Source organism: Camelus dromedarius, chromosome 6 (assembly GCF_036321535.1).
Source record: "Camelus dromedarius isolate mCamDro1 chromosome 6, mCamDro1.pat, whole genome shotgun sequence".
NCBI classification, from domain to species: Eukaryota; Metazoa; Chordata; class Mammalia; order Artiodactyla; family Camelidae; genus Camelus; species Camelus dromedarius.
Genome location: NC_087441.1, coordinates 1,999,868 through 2,026,413, shown reverse-complemented (window position 1 = coordinate 2,026,413; position 26,546 = coordinate 1,999,868). Strand labels below are relative to the sequence as shown.

Genomic DNA, 26,546 nt, shown 5'->3' with positions numbered 1-26,546 from the left:
GCACGCTCGCACACACAGGCATGCCCGGGCATGCCCTCCGGTTGAGCGTGCACACACACACCCGTTTGCACACACATTTCGGCCGCACCCTGGAAAGCGAGTGGCAGACATCAGAACTTTGCTCCGGCTTCCAGCACGCGCGTCCACACCAGCAGCCAGCAGGCGTACACCAGAAACGCTTCAAACGCTGCCGCCCCCTGCCCTGCCTAGTCTCCCACGCCGGCCCCAAAGCCCCCTTCTCCAGAGACCCACGAAGCCCCGCCCCGCGCACGAGGCCCCGCCCCGACGTGACGGAGGGCTGCGCGCCGGCGCCGGCGCCGGGGGCGTGGTCTCGGCGCCGTCTCCGCGCGCCGTACAGTTTGGGACGCCCGTCGGCCATTGGCGCGGCTTGGGCGGTTGTCTTGGAGAAGCAAGATGGCGGCGACGGCGGCCGCGGTGGTGGCGGAGGAGGACACGGAGCTGCGGGACCTGCTGGTGCAGACGCTGGAGAATAGCGGGGTCCTGAACCGCATCAAGGTCAGGCCGGAGACGGACGGGCCTGGCGAAGGGGAGGCGGGCCACGGTCGGGGGCCGCAGGGCCTGTGGGGACTGCGGGCGTCACAAAGGGTCGCGGGGCGCGTCGGACAGCCGCCTGGGCTGGGGTCGGACCGCGCGGGGGTCGAGGGTCACTCCTAGTTGAGGCACCCGGCCGCGGGGCGGCGAGCGGGTGAGGAGGCCCGGCCAACCTTCGTCGGAGGAGGCCGACCACCGGCGTCTGAGGGGCCAGTCGCCCGCTTTCCCCCGGTCCCCGCCCCACGCCCGGGGGTCCAGTCGCCCCCTGCTCTCCGGGTCTCCCCCGCCCCACGCCCGGGGGTCCAGTCGCCCCCTGCTCTCTGGGTCTCCCCGGCCTCTGGCCTCAGCTGCTGGGCGGCGAGCCCCTCCACCGCGCGGTAACAGGCGGGTTGCCGGTGCCTGGCCGGGTGTTTCTCAGCGTGCACTTCTCAGACATTGACGCGACTGGTGGGCGGGAAACCGGGGCTCAAGCCAAAGCAATGGGCGCTGAGAGACAAGCCAAGGGGACGAACGGCGGACTTGGAAACAGAGAGCTTGCGTCTCTTTCTTCAGAAACGTCTCAGGATGCCCTCTGACCTCTGCACCTGCCGCCAAGCATTATCCGTATTGTTAGTTTTCATTTTGACTTTTAGATGGTGTGGACGAGCCTATGGAAGTTTCAGCCTATATGCTTATTGTCGTGAAAATTATCTTGAGGTAATTTTTGTTCCTTTACCTCCCTCCCCCCCTTTTTTTAAAGGCTGAACTCCGAGCAGCTGTGTTTTTAGCACTAGAGGAGCAAGAAAAAGTAGAGGTATGAAGTCTACAAACTTTAATGTGACCATATTCATTTATGTTTAATTTCTAATTACTTTAAAACCATTGTAAGAGCAAGGAGTAATTTTGAACTAAGGATTACTTTTTTTTTTTTTAACTCTTGGAAGAGATTCAAGATTATTCTCTTTTTGTGTATATTTTAGAGTTTTGGAGTAACCTAAAGAAAGTGAAGGTACCGCAGCAACTCTGAGGCTAACACTAAATCTTACAGCTCCCTTTCCACAGGGAAAATCTGAGACACAGGCTAATGGAGTTGCTTGAAGAAATGGTTTCATAGTCGACGAGTTTACTGAAAGACCTCTCAGAAGCTTTAATGTGCTAATATGCACCAGGTGGGGGGAAGATAGTTTGCAACCTTTCCCCAAATTTTCTGGCCACCCAGTTATTTAAAAATCATGTAGTCTTTCTTATGTCAAAGATCCAGTCACTTCCCTTATATAAGTGTGTTTAGTTTTTTCTCTCTGTGGCAAGTCCATCTTGAGTAAATATCTTGGAACTTGTTGTCAACAAGGATTGTTCCATAATCAAGGCCTTCACCTTCCTCTATGACACATTAGCCTCCTCTCCTCCTCACTTTAGACTGAGATTCCTGCTCCTGTGTAACTTCATGAAAGTCTTCATGTTTGTCCAGGCATTGGTCTTCTCTTAGCTGCCCTTTGTTCTTACCTGATCCGGATCCCATGGTCCATATCTCAGAAACCCTCACTACCTTGCCTTCCAGCCCTGCTTGATTTAGGAAAAATCTTAATGGTCATTTAATTGTGCAGACTAACTTCCTTCCCGGTTTGTGTTTGCACTAGAGCAGGCACCCAGCTCTGTGGACTGCTGGTGTTCCTGTTTGGAGGCTCCAGCCTCTGTGAGGTCCTGAGCTGGCCCCGCTGCGCATCTTTACTCAGCAGCTCCCACTTCACCTTCACGCAGGCCTCCTGCCTCACCTGTTTCCTTACTCTTGACAGATGGTCTTGTGTCTCCCTTCATGAGGGAAGTAGAAGCCTCAGGCCCGAGCTTTTTGTGTCCTTCCCTGCAATCTGTCACTCCCCTCAGAAAAAGCTTCCATGACCTGTGATGATCTGTTCTTCTTTCCTTCTTGCTTTAGTTGAGACAACTCTGTCTTGTCCAAGAATAATCACTTTCTCTGGGTTTTGCCTTCTAAATGCTACTCACTGTCAGTGCCTCTCCGATTTGCTGTTATCTTTGGCCTCCCTTTCTGTTGGCTCTAATCTTGAGCATGGAAACGTTTTTACATCTCAAGGAGACAACTGGTTCTCTTGACTTATGTTCTGCTTTTAGTACCTCTAATTTTTTCCCTCTTGGCCTAGTTTTGAAAGAATGTGTCTGTCTAATACCTTTTCTTAACTTCCAGGCACCCTCTAATTCATTAACATCCTACATCCATCACTACTGCCCCTAAGTTCTTTTGCTGCTGCCAAGAAGAATCTCCAAATTGAATTTATTTAAGTCCTTACCTGTCCTAGTCCTTACCTGTCCTGGTCCTTAGCACAAAATAGTTCCTGTAGTAATCAGTAGTTGTAGAATGGTTTTAACCATAGTTTTATGAATGACAGTATTTTACTTAAATTTTTGCCAAAAAATTAAACTTTATTCTTCATTTTGTAGTGGTTTTTAAAATAAACGTATAACACAATATTTCATTTTTTAACAGAACAAGACTCCTTTAGTCAACGAGAGCCTGAAAAAGTTTCTGAATACAAAAGATGGTAAGATGTTCAGCTTGTTCTTGTTTATTTTGTCTGTCTCTGAATTTTCAAGTCTTCATTTGAGAGAAATCAGAAATATTAGAGTATTTTTTTGAAGTCTGTGATTCTTACAGATTCTCATTTTAAACCGTGTTTTATTGTACAACTGTTACGTTGCCATTAAATATCAGTAGCCATGGGAAATTGTCAATTAAAGCCAATTTTACTGTAAAAAGCAAAATGCTCTAATTCATTTATGAGATGTCACATTATCTTAGTTCCAGACTGATAACCCTAATGAGGAAGCAGGAGGCTGAGATGTTCGTTACTTAATTGTTATTCGAGAGAAGGAATTTGTAATTTAAACAGTTGGGAACCTTCTTTTCTCCCTTTACTTGTCTTACTTCTCAGTGTTCGTGAGGAGTGTCTGGTTCCTGCACAGTCACCCCCACCTCTCTTGTTCTTCGCAGGCCGGCTGGTGGCTAGTCTCGTTGCTGAATTTCTTCAGTTTTTCAATCTTGACTTTACCCTGGCTGTTTTTCAACCTGAAACTAGCACAGTAAGAATAATGCCTTCTACGTCTATCTTTGAAACTGTCTTTGATGAGTTTATTAAAATCTGGAAGTTAACAAGATTTGAAAACTTACAGCGTCTTGCATAAAGATTATTTTTTTATAGTTGACTATCTGTTTTTCCTAAAAGCTATCTGAGCTGTCAGGTAGCTGGCACCAGTGTCCCTGCTTCCTGTAACTTGACGGAAATGTTATCATAGGGTTAGTTTGTTCTGATGTTAGGATACATCTGTTAATAGAGACTTTGAATATAGAGACTTGGTAAAAGAAACGTATAATTTTTAAAAATGGATATTTCATTCATTAGAAAAATGGTCTTTTTTACTTTGGAGATGTCTTTAAGTTCTGAAAATATTTTTCTTTAATCTTTGAAAATAATTTTGCTATGTTTTTGTGCATTTATATTTTATTTCTTAACATCTTATTTCTTTTTCAGTTTCAAGGTCTTGAAGGTCGAGAGAATTTAGCCCGAGATTTAGGTATTATTGAAGCAGAAGGTACTGTGGGTGGACCCTTATTATTAGAAGTGATCAGACGCTGTCAGCAGAAAGAAAAAGGGCCAGCCACTGGGGAGGTGAGTGCAGCCCAGTCCTTTGCTGTCTGTGTTTCTCTTCTGCAGTTGCTGCATGTTGAGTGTGGCCATTGCAGGTGGTGTACACCTAGCGAGTCAGGTTTAAATAGAAGGAGGCTATTTCTTAAAAACAAAACAAAACATACTGAGACAGAGATTGTATAAATGCACATTTTGATGAGAATTGAGGTATGAAAGTTCTGAGGCTGCTGCTGCACCTGCTCTGGGGGTTAACACTCAGAGCTTGGGTTTGGGGGCCGGTCTGTGTGGAACCAGTCCCAGCTCCTCCACTAATGGGCCTCCGGCCTGCTCAGCTACTCCACGCCACCCCCGCCAGCCCTCCTCGGTGGAGCGGGCATGGTCGACGTCCTCGCGGGCCTTGTGAGCTTGGGAGGCTCACACCCGCAGGTTAGTGCGTGTGAACTGCTGGGACCACTCAATTGCTGGTCATTATTTTTGTTACTATTTTTAAACATAAAAGGGCTGAATTAGAGGTTAGTTAACAATTTTTTTAACTTAAAGCCTTTTTAAAACTAGGTTAAAATTTTTAATTGTTGATTTTGCAGTTTCTAAACATTTTCATACATTTTTTTTGATTAGCCATTGTCTTTCTTATCCTTTTAAGAAATCCTGCTAATGAGAGTAATGTTTACAAACATTAGCTTTTGTAAAGATACTGTGTCTCATGGGTAGAAAACATTGTAACTATTCCAGATAGCTGGTCAATGCGTGCTTTTGATCAGAAGTCGATGGGAATGTGGGGGGCTAGGGGCTGTCTCTTCTCCATCTGGAGAGTCTCAGAGTGTATTTCCCCTTGGAATCTTTGAAAATCATTAAAGCTGGACTGAGTGCCTACAGCATCTAAGGCATACTAAAGAGATTCTTTTAATTAAAAGATAAAAGAATAAGAAGCAAGTCACGTGTCCTAGAAGAGTGAACAGCCATTCAGGATACGCTCACATAAGGAAATGGACATTTGAATGATGGTTTATCATTACAGAGGAAGTGTCATATACTACGTGATCAGTCCATTCTTTCTATGAGTAATAATTTTCAGTTAAAGGGGGCAGTGGTTGTTTTACATTGAAATTGTGTTAGGCTCCCCCTTCACATGAGAGTAGGGAGAGGACTGGGAGGGGTGTTGGAGGAAGCCGTGGACCTGGGTGGGGGAGCGTGATGCGTCCTCCTGTCCAGGGGGCGTGTCCTCATTGCAGCTCTTGTTTAGGTTTATTTAGCGAGTATTTGATGTGTGCTTATTAAGTGATGCCATTATGCTAGCTACTAGAGAATTAATAAATTTAAAGAACCCCAAACAGAGTTGGTTCCTGCTCTCTCTTGGGCCAGTCTATAGGTGGTGGTGACTTCTTTTTCGGCTTCTGGGCCCCTGACCTCTACCTCTCTTTCTGCCCTTTCCTTTCATTTCCGTTTGCTCTCTGGCTCGCTTGGTGCAGTGGTGGGTGCCTTCCATTTCCCTGGTTTGCTCCCCCTTCATTAGCATACTCGTAGTAACTTGGACTCCTGAGCCAGACTGCTTGGTTTCACGTCCCAGCCCTCCCTTGTCCTGTGTGTGACCCTCTGAAGCCCCTTAACCTCCATGCCTTGGGTTTCTCACCTGTGAGATGGGGATAATCAAGTATGGACCCCGTGGTGTAGTGCGGACTGAAGGCTTCATACATGTAAAGCTCTGGGGGCAGTGCTTTGCATGCACGATCGTGAAACTATTTGCTGTATTTATTATTTCTCTCTGTTACTTTGCTATTATTACTACAAGGATGACTCCCTAAGTCCAGCTCAATTCTTTTCACTAGCTTGAGGTCAGAATTTCCAGCTCTTCACAAAACATGCCCACCTGGTTAACTCATTAGCACATTTGAGTCATGTTTGAAAAAAACTGACTTTATTCTCTTCTAACAAAGTGAAAGCTGCACAAGACCAAAAAAATCCCTCCTCCCCACAAAAACCCTCCATTTCCACTTCTTCTGCACTGCTTGGTTTACACTGACTCTGTTCCTGCGACTCCTTGGTTCCAGCCCAAGGACTTGCCTCTCCACTTGGCCCTGGGCTCAGACTGCCAGTAAGGGTTCGCTGTCCCTCCTGTACCCCATAGCTTCGGCACCAGGTTGTAGAAGAAAGGTTGGTCACTGGAAAGCTCTCTGTTCCCCACTAGACAGATGTTTGCCTCGAACTGAGACCTAGTAAAAGCTTTCCTGTCTGGTTGGTTTGATTTGAAATTCAAAACTCAATAAATGTAGTCTTCAGTATGCCATTCTGACAGGTGGCTCCAGAGCCTCCTGGTCAGCTTGCCCTGTGTCGTGGTTAAGGTCTCACACATGCCGAGAAGAGGAGTCCTGCGGCTTCCAAAGGTGATTGCTTTACTCCCTCAGGATGCAGGCAGTGAGTTGGGCATGTCATCGCTACTTCCTGCTAGTTTTCCTCTCTTAGTACCTGCGTATCTTAATGAAAGTTCATGTGTATATGTGTACACGCAGAAACAACTCGATTGATATTTGAAATAGGGAGCTACTAAGTGTCCAGTTCGGCCCTTCTGTCATTTACTAACATTTATCAGTTTGAAAGGAAATATGTGATTTATAATGAAATAAAAAATTATAGGTTTGATGAGCCTTCTTTTGGCTTCTGGTGCTGGAGGAAGCCAGCCGTGGAGTGGCCCACTGGGCTCGGTGGGCGAGGCTTTCGCCGCGAGTGCGTCTGACTCCTTCACAGACCAGGTTCCCATGCCCGCGTCTGCTCAGTCTCTGCTCTTCATGATTGCCGAATCTATTTTAAAATTCAGCTCTTTGTCTCTTTCTTTTGTAAAATTGCAGTGACTTTGTAATGGCAACTAAATAATCTCCAGGTTCCCCACCTTTAAGATCCTGCATGATGTCTTTGTAACTGTCTGCCTGTTTTTGAAATGTGGAACCTCCTATGTACGCCAGACTGAGCTTACCCTTGGATGTGGCCTTTGCTTCCTTGCCTTCTCCTTTTTCTCACCTGTCCTCCACCTGAAATGGCACATCGTCCCCCTGCCCGGCCGTGCGGTGTTACCATCCGCGCACTCTCCTGACTCTGGCTGTGGAGATGCTGTCTCTCATTCTTCCTCTCTCCCTGTGATTTAGGGCCTCATCCTGCATAGCTGTAATAAGTTACCTGTTTTTATGCGGGAATTACTACTTGATTTTTTTTTTTTTCAGACAAAATGAAGTAGGGAAGCAAGTCCAGGGAGGGTGGAAAGAGTAGACCTTTGAGGATCACAGGACAGTAGTGTTGTGGAGAGTGGAGAGGGAAGTGAGAAGGTTAACCGCAGAGAGGAGGCTGAGGCACACATACATGTGCACTGAGTAGCCTGTTCAGGGTGACTGAGTGAAGTACTTGGCAGGTAATTAGAATCATAAGTCTGTTTTTGATAAAATTTGAAGAAAATCTGGTAAGGATATTCATATTAATAGGAAGAAATAAAAAATGCTAGCATTGTGTGTAGTTTTAAATGCTGAAATTCTGTTGAGGCATAATTGGTGTGTTCATGCTTTATTTTTAAGTGTTAATTTAAACTGTGAAATATTTTAGGGTGCGCTGGATCTGTCTGATGTACACTCTCCACCACAGTCACCAGAAGGAAAAGCCAGCATGCACACCCCCCCCAGTAAGGTGAGCCGGCTGCGGGGGCTCCCGGGGCACTGGGTTCTCTCTCTAGTCTTGTTTTAAGTTTTGTTATTGTTAAAAGTTCTTTTTTTTAAAATCCTGAGAATCTTGTTTTAATATTTAATCCTTTTCAAGAGTCACTAATTTTAAATATAAGTGCATTAAGTTTATATTCACAGTACTAATTACTACAATATACTATAATAAATTTTGTCATATTTTTGTGTGTGTGTGTCAGAGGGTGTAAACCTCCTTACTACAACCTAATTCTTCTGTCTGTTCAACAGAAACTTTTTTTTTTAAGATCATTAAATTGTAGCGTCCTTTCCCAAACACAGTAGGCTTGTATCCCTGTGGTGAGTGTGGAATCATTGCTTTCAGGGAAATTAACATCCAGTCATGTGTTTCATTTCCTTTGGCGACTAGAAAATGGTAAAAGTGCTTGAAAGACAGACCCTACAGCGATGTTGAGGGAGAAGATGTATTACCTACTCAGGCACCAACAAGACGTTTAACAGTCGGAGTGAGACTGCAGTGTGACAGTCTGCAGATCTGCACGGTTGGGGCCTGTCTTAAGCTTCACGCGGTTCTGTCTGTCTTCACCATGTGGCAGTTTGCATTGCTGCAGCAGGGGAAGCTTTTAAGTGTTCTACTTTCTGTGTCAGAATAATTTTAGAGAGCGTGATTCTTTGATTAAGTATGTATTTTTAAAAATTCTTTTGCTTTGTTGACGGTGTTTTGAATTTTGTGTCATAAAGGAGTATGCCCTAAATAACAGAATCGTATGATGATTGGATTCATTTGGTACTTTTGTCCTTCAGTTAACAAAGAAGTTAACTTACTTTTCACTTAAAAGTTCTTGTAATTTGAGACTATCAGGTTCTAGAATATAAAATTCTTGTGCTGAATATTGTAGGCAGGTGCCCAGATTTGATACTGTAAATCATGGTGATTTTTTATTAATGAGCTATTTTGAGGATTTATGAGAACATGTATGTGCTGTTTATATTTATGTGTGTGTGTATGAGATGTTAAAAGTTATGGCCCGATTTCGGGGATTTGGCACAAGGGAAATAAAAATTGAGTGGAACACTTGAATTTAAAATCAAGGCTCTACGTAACAGCAAGAATGGATAGAAAGGTGACCAAGGCGCTGTTGGACAGAGTGATTAAACGTGAGTTGAACCACTTCAGGAAGAGTGTTGAGGAAGACTAAAGGTGCAGGAAGGTGTTCTCTCCTGTGCGTGGCTGAGCGCAGCCCGCGCCGATGGAGCCCGCCCACCTGACCGGAGCGTGTGCTTGGGTCTGAAGGTGCTGTGTGGCTTCCTCTGCCTTCCGTTCTGAGGGAGGCCACGGGCTGCTTTCCAGAAGGGGTTCCTGGTGCTGCATCACTCGCAGACACAGGCTGTGTCTTTTCTAACTAGGTGGACTTGTAGAGGGCAGTAATTATACTGCTGGATTGCTTTCCTTTTCAGGTGCCTGGGACACCACTGAGTGCTTCCTGTTGTTACTTGTTTCTGGCTCTTTGATTTTGCTCCTTTGTTGTTGTTCCTTTTTATTTTTTAAATTTAGAAATCAGAGGGATTTTGTGCTTTATTTCTAACCAGGGAAAGAGGCCGTCATGCTCTTGGTGGCCGCTCCTCTCCCTTGAGACCTAGTCAGCCTTTCCTGGTAGGGGTGGTTGGTCTTGGAAGGCGCTCCCCTGTGGTGCTCCTGGGCGGCTGGAACTACTGGCACAGAATGAGGTTGGGAGTGACTCTGAAATTCCCTTCAAATTTAGTGCCAGGTAAAAAGAAAGCCTTGCTTTCTGTGAAAATGTCTGGTTTTAGAGGGATTAAAATGAATGCATATTCCAAAATACTTACTAGTACCTATAGTATTGAGTTATTTGGAAATTCTCTTTTTAGCAAATTATTATTTTTAAGGCAAATTAGCAATACTAATTTTCCACATATTGTGTGTCTTCAAGATAGTATATTAATGTCTGTTTTACGTATCCCAATTCTATGTAAAAATATTTTGAAATTTATCATGAGAATTATCGTGAGCATCTCAAGTTTTAAGTCAGGAAATGTTGCTCTAAATACAGAGAAGTGATAATTTTAAAGGTTAATTTGGAGACAGTGATTGTCTCCAGCAGAGCCTGGGCTCCCCAGCAGCATTGTGGGCCCGCGGCAGCCCTGGGCACCTGCAGGACGCCACAACTCATCTCGGGGGGCTGGGGTGGAGTCTGTTTAAAGATGAGGTATTCATTGGCAATGAAAACTCAGTTCCCCTGTAGTCCTGAAGGGTCTGGATTTGGGATTCCGGTACTTTCCCCATCCTTTTCCTGCCAGCCTCCTTCTCTCTCTCAGGTCTTTGAGTAGTTCCGAGAAGGGCTTTTGCATTAGGGCTCCTCCTCAGTCTGGAGAGCACTGGGAGTTCTGGGAAGCTGTGGCCAGGCTCAGGGTCCAGCCCGACCTTGAGAAACTTGCTTTGTGTCCTCCTGAGGAAGGTAAGGTAGAGCCAGGGCCGTTCTTGAAGGAAGCTGCTAGGAAGTCAGGGCTGGCTGTCCCGGAGCACTGATAGGAGGGCGTGAAGGAGGCGGCTCCGCGTGGCCGGTGAGCTGGGCATGGCCCCGGTCTCCTCGTCCGACCAGGTCTCTGTGGGACCAAGTCATCAAGTGTGAGCTGAACCACGTTAGGAAGGGTGTTAAGAAAGACTGGAAAAGTGGGTTTCAAAGGGTAACATATTAATTAGATTTTCCAATTTTAAGACACTTTTCTAATAGGAATCTTTATTAGTTTGGTATGTTTATTTTTAAAGATGTACATTTTGTGGTAAAATGTCATTTTATTCTCATGCTCAGATACCAAGGTATAAAGGACAAGGTAAGAAGAAGACAAGCGGGCGGAAGGCTGGCGCCAAGGTAACACGCGGGAGGCCGCGGAGGGCGGCGGGCCGGGCAGACCCCGCCCTAGCGCCTCCTCGGACCCTGAGTTTCTGTTGGCCTGGGGTTAAGTTTTGTTTGGAGATGTCACTTTCTTTTATCTGTGATCAGAATATGCTGAAGTCATGGTGACATAAAGGAAAAAGGAATTTGACTTTCAGTTTTTATCCAGGTGAAAACCATACTGTTGTATTTTAAAACTATGTTCTTAGTTTTTCTCTGTGAGTTCCTTGTTTTGTTGGCAACAGAAAAAGTTGAAAATACTTACTTTCCTCGTAAATGATGGTCATGTACATATTCTTAACATTATCATTTTTATCTGAGGGAAATAGAACTTTTTTTTTGGATAAGTTCCAATCGATAAAGGCCAAACCTGGCTCCCTCAGGACACTTCATGTGTGTTCAGCACCTTTCCCCAGGTGCCGGCTTGCAGGGGCCTGCGGGGACAGAGCCCAGCAGTGATCACTGCCTGGCTGCTGGTTTTTCCTCCCCAAAGATCTCAAAATTTGACTAAGCTGGTAGATTAGCTGCTTATAAAATTTAAATACTGGAGCCCTCAGAAGCATTATTAATTATCAGTATAGTTCTTACACTTACTTAGAATAAGATCAAGTTATTTAACGTTCAGGTCTGTGACAATCGCTAGTCCTTGTTGAGCCTTGGTTTATGTGCAGATTTTTTCACTAAGATGAGGATCTCCAAAATTAAAGGGTTTTGAAGAATTGCATTTGCTGTGTTAGCTGGCTCCAGTTCTGTTGGTTTCAGTGGTGAATTCCTGCTACTGTATTCGTTCACACTCCTTCATTCACTGCTACCTGAGAAGATGTTCTAAAGTGTACGCAAGTATGTTTGGACATTTACGTAGTGAAAGTCTTTGGTGTTACGTGCTGGGGGCAAGACAAATTTAACATGGATCCTCACTCGAGCAGTTCATAGTCAAATTGGAGAGGTGAGACATACACTAAGAAAAACAATTAAGAACATAACCTAGTGTGTTTCTATAGATGCTTTTAATCAGTTTCTTGTACTTTTTAAAGTGTATTTCATAGTATTAAATTTTAAAATCTTGTTGATGTCATGAGTTTTAAAGAAGTTAAACCATTTTGAAGAAGCCGATGCACAGAACCAAAGCACACCTCGAGACACACTTCCCTTTGTGTGCTGGAGCCAGCTGCTCTGTGGGTCCAGACTCGATCCTCCACTCTGGTGGGTGGGGCCTCCTGTGCCCTGAGGGGGACCAGAGGGTCTGTGCCGTCCTTGATCGGGCCTCTTTCATCTCATGCTCCTGAGCCCTGAATTCAGGGAAGCCTTTCCCCTTCTACTTCCTTGTTCTTGTTTCCGAGTTGACTTTCTCTTTTGTACCCAGCACTGCCTGTTTCCAGGCCAACCGGTGACCCTTAGCCCTTCATCTCTCTTCCTTTCTGCTCTGCCCAGTGCACGCAGTAGGTTCCAGTATCCTTAACACTCACCATTCTTAACATCTCTGTAATCCAAATACCAAACTGGTCGCTGAGGTTGCTCACAGCCAGACTCCAGGGGGAGCTGCTCCTGTGGAGATGAGTGGCGTTTCCAGCTGGGCACAGCCGCTGTGGCTGCCCTGGCTGTCCACGGGCAGTGGGCGTGCGGGCCAGGAGCGCCCAGGGCACGTTTCTGTCTTTTGCCTGCAGGAAGGCGCAGGTATTAATTGCTCATTCAGAGACTTTTGGCTGTTTTCAGAAAACCTATATTCATATTAGGAATAAACTTAAAAAAACCAGTTACATGTATAACTGATTTGTACTTATTGTTGTAAACCTGTTAATATGCAAAGCAAAATCTAAGGTTTTTGAACTAATTTGAGTAAAAGTGAAAGTCATGTTTCTTGTTCTTGTTACCGTGTGGGATAGTAAAGGCCGGGTAGAGGACTTGGACTGCAGGGGAGACAAATGTCAGGTGGGAGGACATGGCTCTAATGAGCTAAACATTTTAAATGTGTATTAACACTCATTTCCCAAGTGTCCTCTGTAATGGTCTGCTTCATAAACCATCTTGTACCAGGCGTGATGCTAGTTGTCTGCAAAAAATAAACACATATCAAAAATTACGACAGACTTTTGGTAGGCTCCTCTAAGATTTTTACCAGTAAGTTGAAAAACTGAATAAGGTATTACATGGTTATTGTTTGCTTTTAATATTAAGCTATTTTAATTATCACATTAAATGTAGCCTGAAAGGTTATCCTTTCTTTTCATAATCAGTTTTCAGGTGTTTTAAAACTTTTGAGGTTTTTTTGTTTGTTTGTTTGTTTTTTGCTTCAAATTCTTAATAAATGGCATTTCTTAATTTGTTCCTTGTTTTCAAAATCTTGGGGAAAACCCAGCTTTATGCTGATTTAGGGCAGTGATGGGGATCACATCGTGTGTGTTTGGGAGTGTGTTTCTGCATCTTTTGCCGTCACCTTGGGGTTTTCTAGATAAACCAAGCATTATCCACACCCCCCCCGACACCCACACACCGTAATGAATGGATGCGCACGGTGAGCAGGATACCCAGCACGCCTGTGGTGGTTGGGCCTGACCGGCCGCTTCCCATCCCAGACTGCTTTCTGGCTGAACCCCGTGAGCTCCGGCTGCAGAGGTGAGAGCAGAGCAGCTGGATGGGAGTGGCTTTAGATCGATCGCACAGCCAGAGACGGCTGCTCATGTGCATCTGTGGGAATTACAGACTTTATAGAGCACAGGCTGAGAGTTTGTTTAGAAAAACTGAGTCTTTAGAAACAGGAGCTTATATGTTGTGTGGATTTCATAATCCACAGTGTGTACTGTCTAGGTAAGTCAGTTAAACCTTGAAATATACGTATGTGTTACAACGGTAGTAAAGTTGCTTCTCTAAATAACTCAGTAAAGTCATGGGTCAAAAACTGCCTTTCGCGGATTGGAGGGGAAAGCTGGGGGCTGAGGCATGGGCAGGGAAGAGAATATAAATTGCACGAATTTTTAAAATACGTTTGCAAAACTGGGGTCTTTCTTTGGCTTTGATGTTTCTCTGTTATGAACAGTGTAGATTAAGCCTTTAGTTTAGAGAAGCAAAATTGTTTTTTCCAGGCTTTTAAGACATTCTAATGATAATTCAGGTTTTGCCTACCAAAAAATTAGTAATTATTTCTCTGTGAAACTGCTCTATGACGCTTATTTTCTGTTAATCTAGAAATGATTACAGTCTTGAATGTAAGCGTGCTAGTAGAAAATAAAACATACGCCAAAAATTTGTTTTTAGGAATTTACTGTAATTTACCATAAAACTTACTAGTCTTGAGAGCCATCCAAGGGAAGTAAATGACTGCTGTAGTGCTGTGCAGTAGGCCTCTTGCACAAAACTTGTACTTACAAGTGTTAGTCATTTATTGTAAGTACTTCTTAGTTCCTAGGGCTGCTTTAACAAAATACCACAAACTTGGTAGCTCAAATAGCAGAAATTTATTGTCTCACGGTTCTGGAGGCTGAAAGTCTGAAAGCAAGGTGTCTGCAGGTTTGGTTCCTTCTGAGGGTGTGAGGGAGAATCTGTTCCAGGCCTCTCTTCTAGCTCTGGTGGCTCCCAGCAGTCCTTGGCATTCCTTGGCTTGCAGACACATCACTCCAGGCTCTACCATCGTGTTCATGTGGCGTTCTCCCTGTGTGTGTCTGTCCCCTCTTGTAAGGACCCGAGGCATGTTGAGTTAGGGGCCGACTGGACTCCGCTATGGCCTCATCTTAACGGATTACATCTGTAGTGACCTTGTTGTAAATAAGGGCACACTCTGAAGCACTGGGGGTTAGAACTTCAACTTACCTTTTTAGGGGACACAGTTTAACCCATAATGTCCTCCAAGGCTTCATGTTGCCCAGGGAGTGAATTCTCAGGCATTGTCATAGGATTTTTATTTTTTTTGGTCACACTTCTCTATTTCTAACAGTTCTTACTCTTAGCTACTTAGATTTCATCCTGAATCTTAATTTATCCACATCTAGGTGGTAGAGACTCAACTAACTGAAGTTTATGTATATGAGGCTTAAGCCATGATGAAAGGTTTTAAACAGCTCCCGGGTACATACATCTTGAGTTGATTTGTTGTTCCTCAAAAGATTTGGTCTTTCTTGTGAAAATTCCTCTTAAAGTTTGGCAGTACTTCTGTTTTAAGCTACAGAATGTTTTGATAGCTCTTTTTCCTCTTAGTGCGGATTTTTTTAAATAGTAAAATTAGTTTGGAATTAAGTTTAGTGAATTCATTAGCAACCCAGTTGCATAATGGTCTTTGTGGTAAAAAATGAGCCATAGTTAAGAAGTAATGATACATTCCTATGTGGCTTGGCATTTGATTTTGAGAACACTTCCAAAGCAGATTGAGTGCTTTTAAAATTTAATTTTACTCCATAGGTAAATAGAACTATAATTTTTTTTGTTGAGTTAGTTTACAATGTTGTATCAATTTCTAGCACAATTTTTCAGTCATACATGAATATACATATATATATATATTCAGTTTCATATTCTTTTCACCGTGAGCTACTACAAGATCTTGAATATATTTTCCTGTGAGAACTGTAATTTTAAAATAAACTAGCTGTTATTTAAAAAATATGTATTATGTTGAACATCATAATATGCTACCTCATGAAACTTGTTTTCCTAAAACTAATCTTTCTTTTCATAATGGCAAGAATACTGCTGAAACTTGTCAAAGGTAATCATGGTGTACGTGAGTTGCCAAGCTCAGGTGGCTTCTTATGTGGCCTTAAGTTATGCTGATGGTGTGGCTTCCCAGGGAGGAGACTTGATTGGAATAATTACTGTTTCTCGTGATATGCTTTGCATTTGCATTTCATTTTGCTCCGTGTTAGGTGTCCTTTTGGATTTTCTTGGGGATGTTTTGAAGGAGAAAGGCTCACTGTCTTAGTGTCTATAATTGTAAATGTATTTAAATAGCATTCAGGTTATTTCCAAATGCATTTTCTTTGAACAGATATAAATCAATTTTTAAAACACTTATAAATCAGAAATTATAATGGGCATGAATCTCATTAAGAAATACGTAAGTGGATGGTGCTTATCTATAGTTGTTTAATACCAAGAAAACTTTAAGAAAGTTGTTAGGAAATTGGAAGAAGTGTCTGCTTTGAAAATATCCTGTGTTGTCTAAATGGATGATACCTTGGTATTTATTTTTTCAGACATCTCCTTTTACAACCATTGATTTGTATCAGTAGCGTGGAAGGTGTACCGCTATACAGGGGCCTAACAATCATGTAGCATCAGTCTGGCCTGGGGTCGGCTAATCACACCTCTAGCTGGTTAATATAAACGTGTTCCTTCATGCAGACCGGTGCTTCTGTCTACACACGTCGTAGGAGTGAAATCATCCTTAGAGAGGGTCTTACTGAGTAATTTCTAACCCGCGTTGTTACTACCTTGACTCGGTAGTCATTAACTGTCCCCCAGCCACCCGTCTCTTTTTTTCTTAACTGCTAGTAATGATTTGACTTGGAAAAGACTACTCTGGTTCAATTCTTGAGGGATTCATGCCTGGGAATATTCAGTTCCTTAAAGTCATGTGGGCAGTGATGGAGTGTGGGCCACGCACCACATCCTGTGTCTCAGGAACTGCTGTACGCCGTGGTGTCTTACTCCACACTGCCCTCTGTCGTGTGAAGCTGAATCTTGGGAAACTGTCATTTTTAACCCCTAAAAACTGAAGTTTCAACCTAATAGCAGAACATAAGCCTTTAGAGCTAATCTCTGCAGTCGCGCTTTGATGTCAGACCCCGTAAGTCCCTGGGGACCTTGGCAAGTGACTGAAATGCCCCTACGTCTCCTTTTCCATTTCTGCAAAGGAAACAGACCTGTCCGCACACCATGGCTTATTTTGCAGTTTAAAATGAGGTAACACATGGGACGAATTGGATGGCTTTCTGTAAACATTAGCGGCTTCCATTATTATTATCATAAGTTTTTGCTTTTGTTGATGTTTTTATTGTTGTTGACATAGACATGTCTAAGGGCAAAAGAAATCTGATCAAGGATAGAACTTAGGGCCAAGTGAAAACACGGTGGGGACTGTATTTTGTGCTGACATCACCGGATCAATAGGACAGGACTGGAAATGAGAATTTTGTACATTGGTTTAAGATAGATAGAAACATTTATGTAAGTGCATCCATGGACGTTTGAGGGAGATGTGGATTAGGGAGTTACTGTGAAAGTCTGAACTGAGACTGGTGCTTTAACTAGCAAATCTTTCCATTAGAAACGTGAATGGTAAAGGTGGCGTCTTTCATCTTGGCGTCTGTTGTGTTTGGCACTGGGTGGAAAACTGCTAGTTTTACTGGTGATTACTTTGTTCTAGTGCTTCCCTTACGTGAACTAACCTCTCTCTCCTTTATCAGTAATGCTCTTTTTTTGCGGGTTGAAAACAAGGTAATTTATGAAGCAGTGACGTATGCACAAGAGGAAATGGGAAAGTTTGTAAATGGGACAGGTGAAGATCTTCCTGTTTAGGGGGCGGGGAAGGAATGGCATAAACAAATTTCTCTGACATTTTTTCCCTTCAAAAGTTACTCTCTGAAGCCTGGGGATGAGCTCGTGGGTCGTGGGGTCACTCTGCACCTCATGCAGCCGCACGACCCCACGCGCGTGCACACCACACAGATCTGCCTGTGTTCACATGCCTTAAAAAAGTTATTTAAAGTGTCTTATTAAAGCTTTGTTTTACCAAGGAGACCTTTTCTCTTTTCCTCTCTGTCTAGAAGGCCAGCAGTGATGCTAGTCAGAGCGACACAAGCATCTCCTCGTCAGAGCCAAAGAGCAAAAGCAGTCTTCACTTCCTGGCCCATGAAGCAAGAGTTGGGTCTTTGTTAAGCAGCAAAAGTCTAGATGCCAAGGACAAAGCTGGTCTTTGTCCAGATGAGGATGATATGGAAGGAGATTCTTTCTTTGATGATCCCATTCCTAAACCAGAAAAAACTTACGGTTGGTGAGTAAACTGTGTTTTTGGATTATCAAACAAGAGGCTTCAGAATAGAATTTCTAGATGTTTTATGTTTAGGAAACATCCGTTGGAGAAATAATGAGCTGCCAGTGGTTCTGTAATTATTGAATTCATAAGTCTGATTTTGTGTCATTAAAACCTTTTATTGTAAAACAGTTCCAGGTTTTGAAAGATGTAGCTGTTAAAGGCTTTAGCAGGTGGGTGTCTCCTGTGTGCCTGCCTGTCCAGGCGCCGCCTCAGGTACAGGGTGCAGGTGACGGCAGGCAGGACTCCTGCCTCCGGAAGCCGGACCCCGGCGCAGCAGCAAGTGGCGGTCGCCGCGTGCTGTGCGGGCGGAGCAGGCCGGCTTCGGAGGGCAGATCGGGGAGAGGAGGGAGGGCTGTGTGTGGAGGCCTGCGGTGGTCGGTAGGTGTCGGCGAGGGGAGGGCCTCGCTCGAAGGGTGCCACCTAAGCGAAGAGCTGACGGAGGGGGCGAGAGTGAGCCAGGCAGACGGCTTAGCTGCCAGAGCTCTGCGGAGGGGTGTGGCAGGTCGGGGGCTTAGGGCAAGGGGGCCGCAGGGACACCATAGCAGGGGCTTGGCAGCCCAGGGTTCTGAGCACCAGAGTGACCAGATCCGCATGCACCATGACAGGCTCACCTGGCTGCCGGGTCCCCAGGTGGGAAGCTGTTCAGAGTATCCAGGTGAGAGATGATGGTGGAAGTGGTGGGAAATAGGTGGTTTGGGTTGTATTAATGAGGTTAGGTCCAAAGGGATTTGCTGAGAAGTGTGCGATAAAGAAAGTGCTGTCAAGGGTAGTTCCAGGGTGTCCGGGCTGAGTAACTAGAAGGTTGAAAATACCATTTCCTGAGAGTGACGAGCGGAAAGAGTGAGATTGGACTCACAGGTGGGCCATGTGACAGTCTTGAACTCACTTCCCCCCTGTGAGGTTTGAGAAGCTGGTCGATGGAAAGGTGAAGTTGGGTTTCCGGTGTGATCTGGGGACTGAGGGAGAGGTCTGGGCGAGGGATGGACATGAGGGGTCATCAGTCTTAGATGAAGCCGCAGGCCAGGGGTCTGGAGGAGGTCACCGGGGAAGGGGCACTACAGCAGAAAGGGGATGGAGAGGGCCCGAGAGAAGGGGCCTTGAAGGAGGAGCCTGGGGTGAGCTGAAAGTCAGTGCATTTAGCGACATGGAGGCCAGCGGTGACCTTCACGGGCAGTCTAGTCGGATGGGACTGGGCAGCATTAAAGGATTAGAGGGGGTTCAGGAATGAGAGGAGAGGAGTGTAGCTGACGAGGAATTGTACAGGGTGCAGAAGGATGGGTGGGGCTGGAGGGTGGACGTGGGGCTGAGAAACACTGAATGGGATAAAGAACAGCACGTGTGTACGTTGGTGAGAACAACCCTGTTCTAAAGACGAGAAGTGAAGGACGTTTGGGAGGGAGAGAGGGTTCCTGGCACTGCTCCTGAGTGCCTGGGCCCAGGGCTGCAGGAGCTTTGAGGTCATTGTCTGCGGCAGTGCGAGGGGCCGCACAGTCGCTGGTCCTGGGCAGCATCACACGTCTGCTTGAGGCTGGTGGTCGTCACCGAGGTGTAGGGAGGCCAACTGGCCGGGTTGTTGGCCTGCGCAACACTGCTGTGTCTGAGGGGCAGCGCAGTGCTGATCGGTGCCTGGCCACCCCTCGTCTACGTCTCTGGGCCACGGGAGGGGCTCCTGATGAAGCCCCCATACAGTGAGGCTGACGAAGCAGAGAGTCACTTGTGAGGGCGATGCCTTGCTGCGAGAACGTGCCGTGATCTGAGTCTGTGCACCCCGTGGGTGTGCTGGGTGGTGAGTGCGCGCCCCGTGGGTGTGCTGGGCGGTTTGGCGTCTGTGAAATGTATACTCTGTTTCCCAGCCGCTGTGTTGCCCATAAGATATACTCAGGTTGCTTATGTTTTAGTGACAGGAGTTTATGTATCCCATTTAACTGTACTCTTGTTTCTTGTTAGGAGAAGTGAGCCTAGTAAGCAAGTAGGAAGTCTGGCATCGCTCTCTGACGCTCCCCCCTTAAAAAGTGGACTCAGCTCCCTTACTGGAGCCCCCTCGTTGAAAGATCCTGAAAGTAAGTGTCTGGAAGTCCCTAGATTTGCTGACTGAGGACTTGGTCTTAGAATGCTGATAATATCTTTTAGTCTAATTAATTAAGTAGTATATGATCATTGCTAATTTTTTCAGAAAAACATATGTAAAATTATAAAAATAGCCCATAATTTTACCCCTCAGTGTTATTTTCTGTTAATACTCTATTATTTTTAAAATTTCTTTTGAATATGGTCATATCCTGTATATTGTTTTGTACTTTGCTTTTCCTGTGCCAGGAAAATACTTTTAGGAAATTGACTTTTTAGCTGTCTTATATAATGCATAGGTATAATTTTTAAACCATCTCTCTTTGTTGGACATTTAGATTGACTTATGTAGGATTTAAGTTCAGTTTTTAAAAATTGTTTCACAGATTCTGTAGCTACTGCAGTAATCATCATAGGAATGTTAAAATATTATTCTGCCTTCAGGGATTTGGATCAGATGTGTCTTTTTATGTGTAGCAAGGATAAGGATTGTTAGCTAGACACAGAATAGCCCTGCTGCTGCACACAGATGGCGACAAGACCAGGGATCTAAAAAGCGCAGCCTCACATGTGTACCCCTGCAATTACACTGAACTGCATCAGAGTAAGTGCAGGATTAGGCTGGCAGAGTGTTTACAGCGTAAATCTGCCTCTTTGAGTGGCTGTTTATTAGGAAACTGCGCTGGGATTTTGCATATCTCATTGTACTTACTGACCTCCTTGTGTTGCATGGTGCCACTGTAGGTCTCCCAGGCACGCGGAGGAGATGGTCTGTGGCTTCTCTTAGCCATCTGGTAAACCAGCCACGTATCTGTCAGTACGGCCCACATCAGTTTCCCTTTTTTTCTTTCCCATGGTCTTGTCCCCTTCAGTGAAGGATCCAGACTGTCATGCTCATGTCCCTGTTAACACTGGCTGGGGAGTAATGACTTAGAGAGGGCGCTGAAAACTAGGGACTGAAGAAATAAAACCAATGAAGAGATCAGTCTGATAAATGAAGTAGCAATAAAACTGAAGCAAAATTTAGAAGTTCAAAGGAAAAGTAAAACTGATGAGAATAATTAATTGTAGTCCATGAATTCATACCCGGTCGGGCTTATCAAGGTTAGTATCTGGTAGTTGGGTAAAAACTTATTTTTATCAAGTTCCAGTATAGAATAGTGTGGTTGAAAAGGGGTGTGTGTTGCCTGATGTGATGTGTAATGCAGTGTGGTTAATCACGGCTTGTAACTCCTCTTTCTTCCTGGTCACTGTGTTTCGTGAACAAGCCCTGCACTGAAAAAAAACTGCCATGGTTTGGAGGCTGTTGTGTTTTGAAAGTTAACGTGACTGTTTTCTCCTGTTCACAGGTAAAAGGGGAAGTACAATTTTGAAAGATCTTAAATTGGTCAATGATAAGATTGGATCACTTGGATTAGGTAACTAGATTTCTAATTTCAGTGTTGATTGTTCAAGGTGATAATTTTTTAGACTAAAATCTTAAATGAAGTGTCAGTCAGCCCACAATAAGCACCTCATGAGCGGATGGTTGGCTGGCTTTTCTGTGTCCAGGGCTACTCTGTGGGCCAGGGTGGAGGCAGCAGGAAGCACCCCAGATTCTGTCCTGGTGGAGTTTAAACCTAGTAGGGAAGATGGGCGTTAAACAAGTCAGCGCACAGTGTCGTGGAAACGGCTAGCGAGGTGGCTTGGCCTCGGAGCTCGGGAAGGCCTCTCCCAGGATGCGACTTCTCCGCCGAGACTGGTGGGTGAGGCAGAAGGGAAGGGCCTGTGATTCCTGCCGAGGGCACGGCTTGTGCAAAGACAGAGGCATGCTGGGTGTTGGGAGTGCGTGGCTCAGGCCCCAGGGGCTGGTCCACTGGGAGAGGTCGGCTTGTCCCAGGAAACACGGTGGGTGGTTGTGTGCTGTTGTGCAGCACGGAGCAGCCATGAGTACAGCCTTCCCTGTGAGAGAGCAGCCCGGCCGCTCGCGGGGCCTGGGGCGGCGCAGAGGGCTCTGACCGCTGTGCGCGCTGCCTGTGCTTCGCTTGGACGCTCTCGTTTCAGTGAGAAGGTGAATCCTGAGTCCCAAGACACGTTTCTCAACTGAAGCTTTGGAGCACAAGTACTTTAGTGTGGGAGACAAAAATGCTAGCCAGAGGCACCCACACTCACTGACAGGCACTGTGCGTGCTTAAAGCACGGGTCGGCGAGCTCTTTGACAGGACAGAGTAGGTATTGCAGACTTTGTGGGCCACATGTGGTCTCTGTTGCATATTCTTTGTTTTTTTACAATCATTGGAAAATGTAAAAGCCGTTCTCAGCTCACAGGCTGCGCAAAAACAAGTTGTCGCTGGATTTGGCCTGCGGGACTGGCTCCGGTCTATAGTCACGTGTGTAACAGGAAGTCAGAGGCTCACGTTGTGTTCTAGCGCGTTACGCAGGAACTGTTTTGTCTTTGAACTGGCTACAGAAGCTGGGGCAGGTAGCGGAGCAGTTTTCCCTAAATCCAAACTGCAGCCCAGCTGTCCCACTGTCTTCGCTGAATTGCCTCTTCTGTGTGCTTTGGAGTTGGCCTGGGGACACCATGCCTGGTCATGGAGGTGGCCTCACGATTTCAGAGTCGCCACCACTGTGGTTTCTCTTGGCACGTACAGACCAGCCACCTCTGTGGCTTGTCTGATCCAGGGGTAGCTGCCCCCACTCTCCCGGGCGCCGCTGAACACTCGTTGCTCTCGAGCACTGTCCACCCTCAACTTGAGAGGCCTGAGTCATCTCGCCGTGAGTGCAGATGGGCTGTTTATTCGAGGGGACAAGCAGTTGGGAAACCTGGTGCCCACACTGCTGGTCGTCAGGACTCCAGGCTCGCGCCGGTGGGGTTGGATGTGGCTGCCTCTGTGGTCCTTGCTTTCCTCAGTCTCGGGTTTTCTCTCCTCCCGCAGGCACAGTCCTCCTGTCTGTCTGATCTGCACAATGCTTGCCTCCCCCCAGCCCTCCCCCTAGTCCTCTGGCCTGAGCCTCCCAGCAGCCTCCTGTTTCCTCCCCTCCTGCCTTCCCTGAGCACGCGTCTTCCTGCAGGGGTTGCGTCCTCTCTGGGGAGTGGAGGTCAGGTGGCACTGCCCTGTTCTCTCTCCTTCCTCTTCCCCTTCCCCTCCTGCTCATGACCTGCCTGGCCTTGCATGGCCTCTGCCAGCCCTCCTGCTCTCTGCTCCTTTGTCTGCCTCCACCTGCTGCCAGCTTCGCTGTTCTGTGGTGTACTTGTTTCTGCACCGTTTTTCAAACCACCCCAGCCACCTCCGTCTCAGGGCACATGTTCTTGGAACACACTTTTCCCAATAATTTGTACGTCTGGTACTTTCTTTAGGTTTCAGCTCAGCTGTCACCTCAGAGACTTCTTCCCAGTCCCCCTACCACATCTGGTTTGTTCACCTCTTGGCTCTTCCCACGAGAGCGTTAGCTGCTCAGATGAGCGCTGTCACTTGCCGCCGTGCCGCAGGGGCCCTGGCAGTGCGGTAGTTGTGGGGCTTCACCGGAAGAGGGTCACTTTGACTGCCCGTCCAGAACTTGAATTCCCCCAACCAGGCCCCTGACGTCTGGTGCCGTGGGGGACTCAGGGGCGTCCCTGAGCCGCCTCCTTTCCCTGGGGACGCGTGACTCTCCGGTGTGTCTTCACACGCCAGTCGTTCACAGCTGACTGTTAGGACGGGCCTCTAAGTCTTTGCCTCGAGGCTGACCACCCTGCCTCCTCGGGGACGTGGAGGTGTGCGCTCTGCCGAGCCTTGCGGAGCGCTTGGCGCTGACGGGCCTTCACTGGCCGCGCCCTCCCCTCGGGCTGCTGCCTCTCAGGAGGAGCCTGCTGCGTGCTGCTGCCTGTGTGACGCGCTAGCCCTGTGTCTGCGTCACACAGCTGCGGGACTGGCCGTCCTTTAGAGCTGAGGGGACGGCCAAGGGCGTGCCCCTCTCCCCCGGCCAGAGTCCTTGAGTGACTGACCCGGTGCTGCGTTTCGAGGGCTCAGGCTGAGCGTGGGCTGCCCTCTGTGATGCGGCACGGCAGTGCCTAGGCGGTCCGTTCTTTCATTTGCTCTCACCGTATATGTGGTAAAAATGTGATTTCTGATCTTTAAGACTTCTTTTTTAATGATGCAACATAATTCATTAATGTAGTTTTCCAAGGAAATGTGTGTGTTTAATTGTAGGTGAATTGTGATGTGTGTTTATATAAAGATAACATATGTATCTTTTCTTGAACTTGTCAGGGACTGGAGAAGAAGATGACTATGTTGATGATTTTAATAGGTAAGAAAAATAGTTGGGCAAGAAATATATAAATTTTAAGCAATTTCTGAACACAGGGAAGTATGACAGAATTACATGGGCGCTTGTTGTAGTGTCTTTGACTCTCTCGTTCATATCGTTTGAAAGTGAATGGAAGACAGGTAATCCAGAATTATACATTAGACTTGGGAGCATGTTTTTGATACTACATTGGAGTAAGAACATCTATACTGTGTTCAGGGAACTTGATAAGAATGAGAAAAGGAAACACGTCGGAGAATGGCCTCAGAAGCCCCATGGAAGCAGTGCGGCCCGAGGGTGCCCAGCTCTCCTCCTCTCTGACCCCCCGGGGCACTGTCCGCATTCAGCTTGTGCAGAATGACTGCTCATGTTGTTTTACTGATTCAGATGACATTTCTTCATATTTTGTTTGAGATAACTTTTTTATATATGTAAAGAAAATATAATTTATGACTTGGCCAATAATTAACTTGGAAGTAAGATTTTTTTGTAGATATGATTAGAAATTTTATATTAAAGTCTGAGAATTTTACATAATTGACAGTTTTTCCCTCCAATTTGGAATTTGTTTATTTTTAAACACACAAGTTTTTGAGAGACGAAATTTTAAAAATCCAGGTTTGCTTCTTTCTTGCCATTGTGGCTGTAGTCACCAAGTGACCTTAGTGTTTCTCATCTGTTAAGTGGACTGGACTGCTCCTGCTGCCCTTGCTAAGCCTTTTAAAGGGTCAAGTGAGGTGAGATGTATAGAATTAATGATATTTAACATTTTATTCTATTTTACTTCAAGGATTAAAGTAATTATCTGGTTGGATTGAAAAATGGTAATTACTCTCTCTAAATGTTTATACTCAGAGTTCTTAATTGTTCTTTTTTCCCTTGAAATTAGTACCAGCCATCGTTCAGAAAAAAGTGAGCTAAGTATTGGTGAAGAGATTGAGGAAGACCTGTCTGTGGAGACAGACGACGTCAATACCAGCGATAAGGTACGCGGTGCTTCCCACACAGGCTGCTTGTGCCTGGGCCTTGATTACTGTGGAGCTTCAGAAACGTCACTGACTGGGAGAAAACCAGGTGAAAGTTATGAAAAGTTTATGACAGAGCTTCCTGGTCCAAACCTAAAAAGTGTCTACAGTGGATGTGTAAGGCTGTTTCCTGCTGCTGCTTGCTTTATTAACAGAGTGCTTCTGAAATGCCTGTGTATTATTGTTGGGTTATTGGGGCATTGCTATGGATGGAGGTCGGCCGCAGTGGGTCAGGACTCGAGTCAGAATAGACCACCTCAGGGTGTAGACAGTGTAGGCAAGCGATCTCTTCAGAGAAGCCAGTGTAGAAAGTTGCTGTGTGTATCAGAGCACTGTGAATGCACGAGGTGAAGCAGAGACCGAGTGCGGAGGGTTTGTGGGACCTGAGCAGGCAGGGAGACAGGACAGCAGAAACAGGGAGTCAGGGTGTAAAATCAGGATTCCGTTCTGGAGGTCCAAATTTGACCTTTCTATTTGGCGGAGAGCAGAGGACTTAGATGCGTATCAGGCATGAGGCGCCCGGTGGCACCTCTGGACCAGATACGGGTACCCACAGAGGGCTGTCGCTGCCGCCAGGAGGTGGGCCTCGCTTTCCAGAACATGGACGGCTTCTCGGGTGCTTGTGCCTGTCAAGGATTATCCCACAGGGAGGGGAGAGGCAGCGCCTCGTAGTGAATCTGGGCCTGGTTCCTACCCTCATTCTCAGGCAAGCCTTAACCTTTGAGCCCCAGTTTCGTCATTCGTGAGAAGGAGGTGTTCATGCCTGCCTCACGGGATGGTGGTGAAGGCTGAGAGGTGGCATGTCAGGTACCTCCTCTAGCTCTGGGCGCCGTGTGGGTTTGTAATAGTCTGTCTTACCTCTTCGCCGGATGCTCTCCGAAAGAGGCTTCAAAGTGTTGCTTTAAAGTTCCCAAAAGAACTGCAGAAGGATTATTTTAACCATCAGTTTTCTTGTTCATGTAGTTTTACCTGTTAGCTCAGCTTTTGGTATTATCCCCAGTTTCAAAATAGGAAGAAGAAAGTGAGGACAAGGGCTGTTGCATATGAAGCAGGTTGTAGAGCATAAGATAATACTTAAGTCACGGCAGTATGTGTTAAAAATTGTTTAAGACTCTGCTCGCTTTCTGACACTAATTCTTTTCTTTCTTTTGAACAACAAAGCTTGATGACCTGACACAGGACCTGACTGTGTCCCAGCTCAGTGACGTTGCAGATTATCTGGAAGATGTTGCATAGACATGAGTGAAGGAACTTCTGATCAGCAAAGGACAGAGGACCCTGATCAGTTCCTTTTTTTCCCCAGTCACTCTTTGCTGGAATGTCTGCTCCCTATTGGTGCCTTGTGTTTCAAAAAGACTATAGATATTTTTAAAAAT

General features: G+C 45.9%; 1 protein-coding gene across 2 annotated transcripts; it reads left to right on the top strand.

Annotated features, from left to right (window-relative positions):
- The first annotated feature begins 363 nt into the window (after positions 1–363).
- CEP43 (centrosomal protein 43) lies at positions 364–26,546 on the top strand. Of its 2 annotated transcripts, XM_031456696.2 has the most exons (13): positions 364–516; positions 1,292–1,345; positions 3,032–3,086; positions 3,536–3,624; positions 4,074–4,211; positions 7,776–7,856; positions 10,699–10,758; positions 17,538–17,764; positions 19,754–19,866; positions 21,223–21,291; positions 24,106–24,145; positions 25,035–25,131; positions 26,332–26,546. In XM_031456696.2, exons 1-13 carry the CDS (start codon positions 415–417, stop codon positions 26,404–26,406), a joined length of 1,200 nt encoding a protein of 399 aa, XP_031312556.1. In that variant the 5' UTR covers positions 364–414; the 3' UTR covers positions 26,407–26,546. The 2 variants fall into 2 exon arrangements, with proteins under 2 accessions (XP_031312556.1, XP_031312557.1); XM_031456697.2 differs by lacking the exon at positions 10,699–10,758.

What these genes read in the sequence shown, in the direction of transcription:
- CEP43 (XM_031456696.2), top strand. Translation starts at nt 415, where the DNA reads ATGGCGGCGACGGCGGCCGCGGTGGTGGCGGAGGAGGACACGGAGCTG. An exon ending in GATTGGATCACTTGGATTAG is followed by an intron (nt 21,292 to 24,105) that starts GTAACTAGATTT and finishes TGAACTTGTCAG; the next exon opens with GGACTGGAGAAGAAGATGAC. An exon ending in ACGTCAATACCAGCGATAAG is followed by an intron (nt 25,132 to 26,331) that starts GTACGCGGTGCT and finishes TGAACAACAAAG; the next exon opens with CTTGATGACCTGACACAGGA.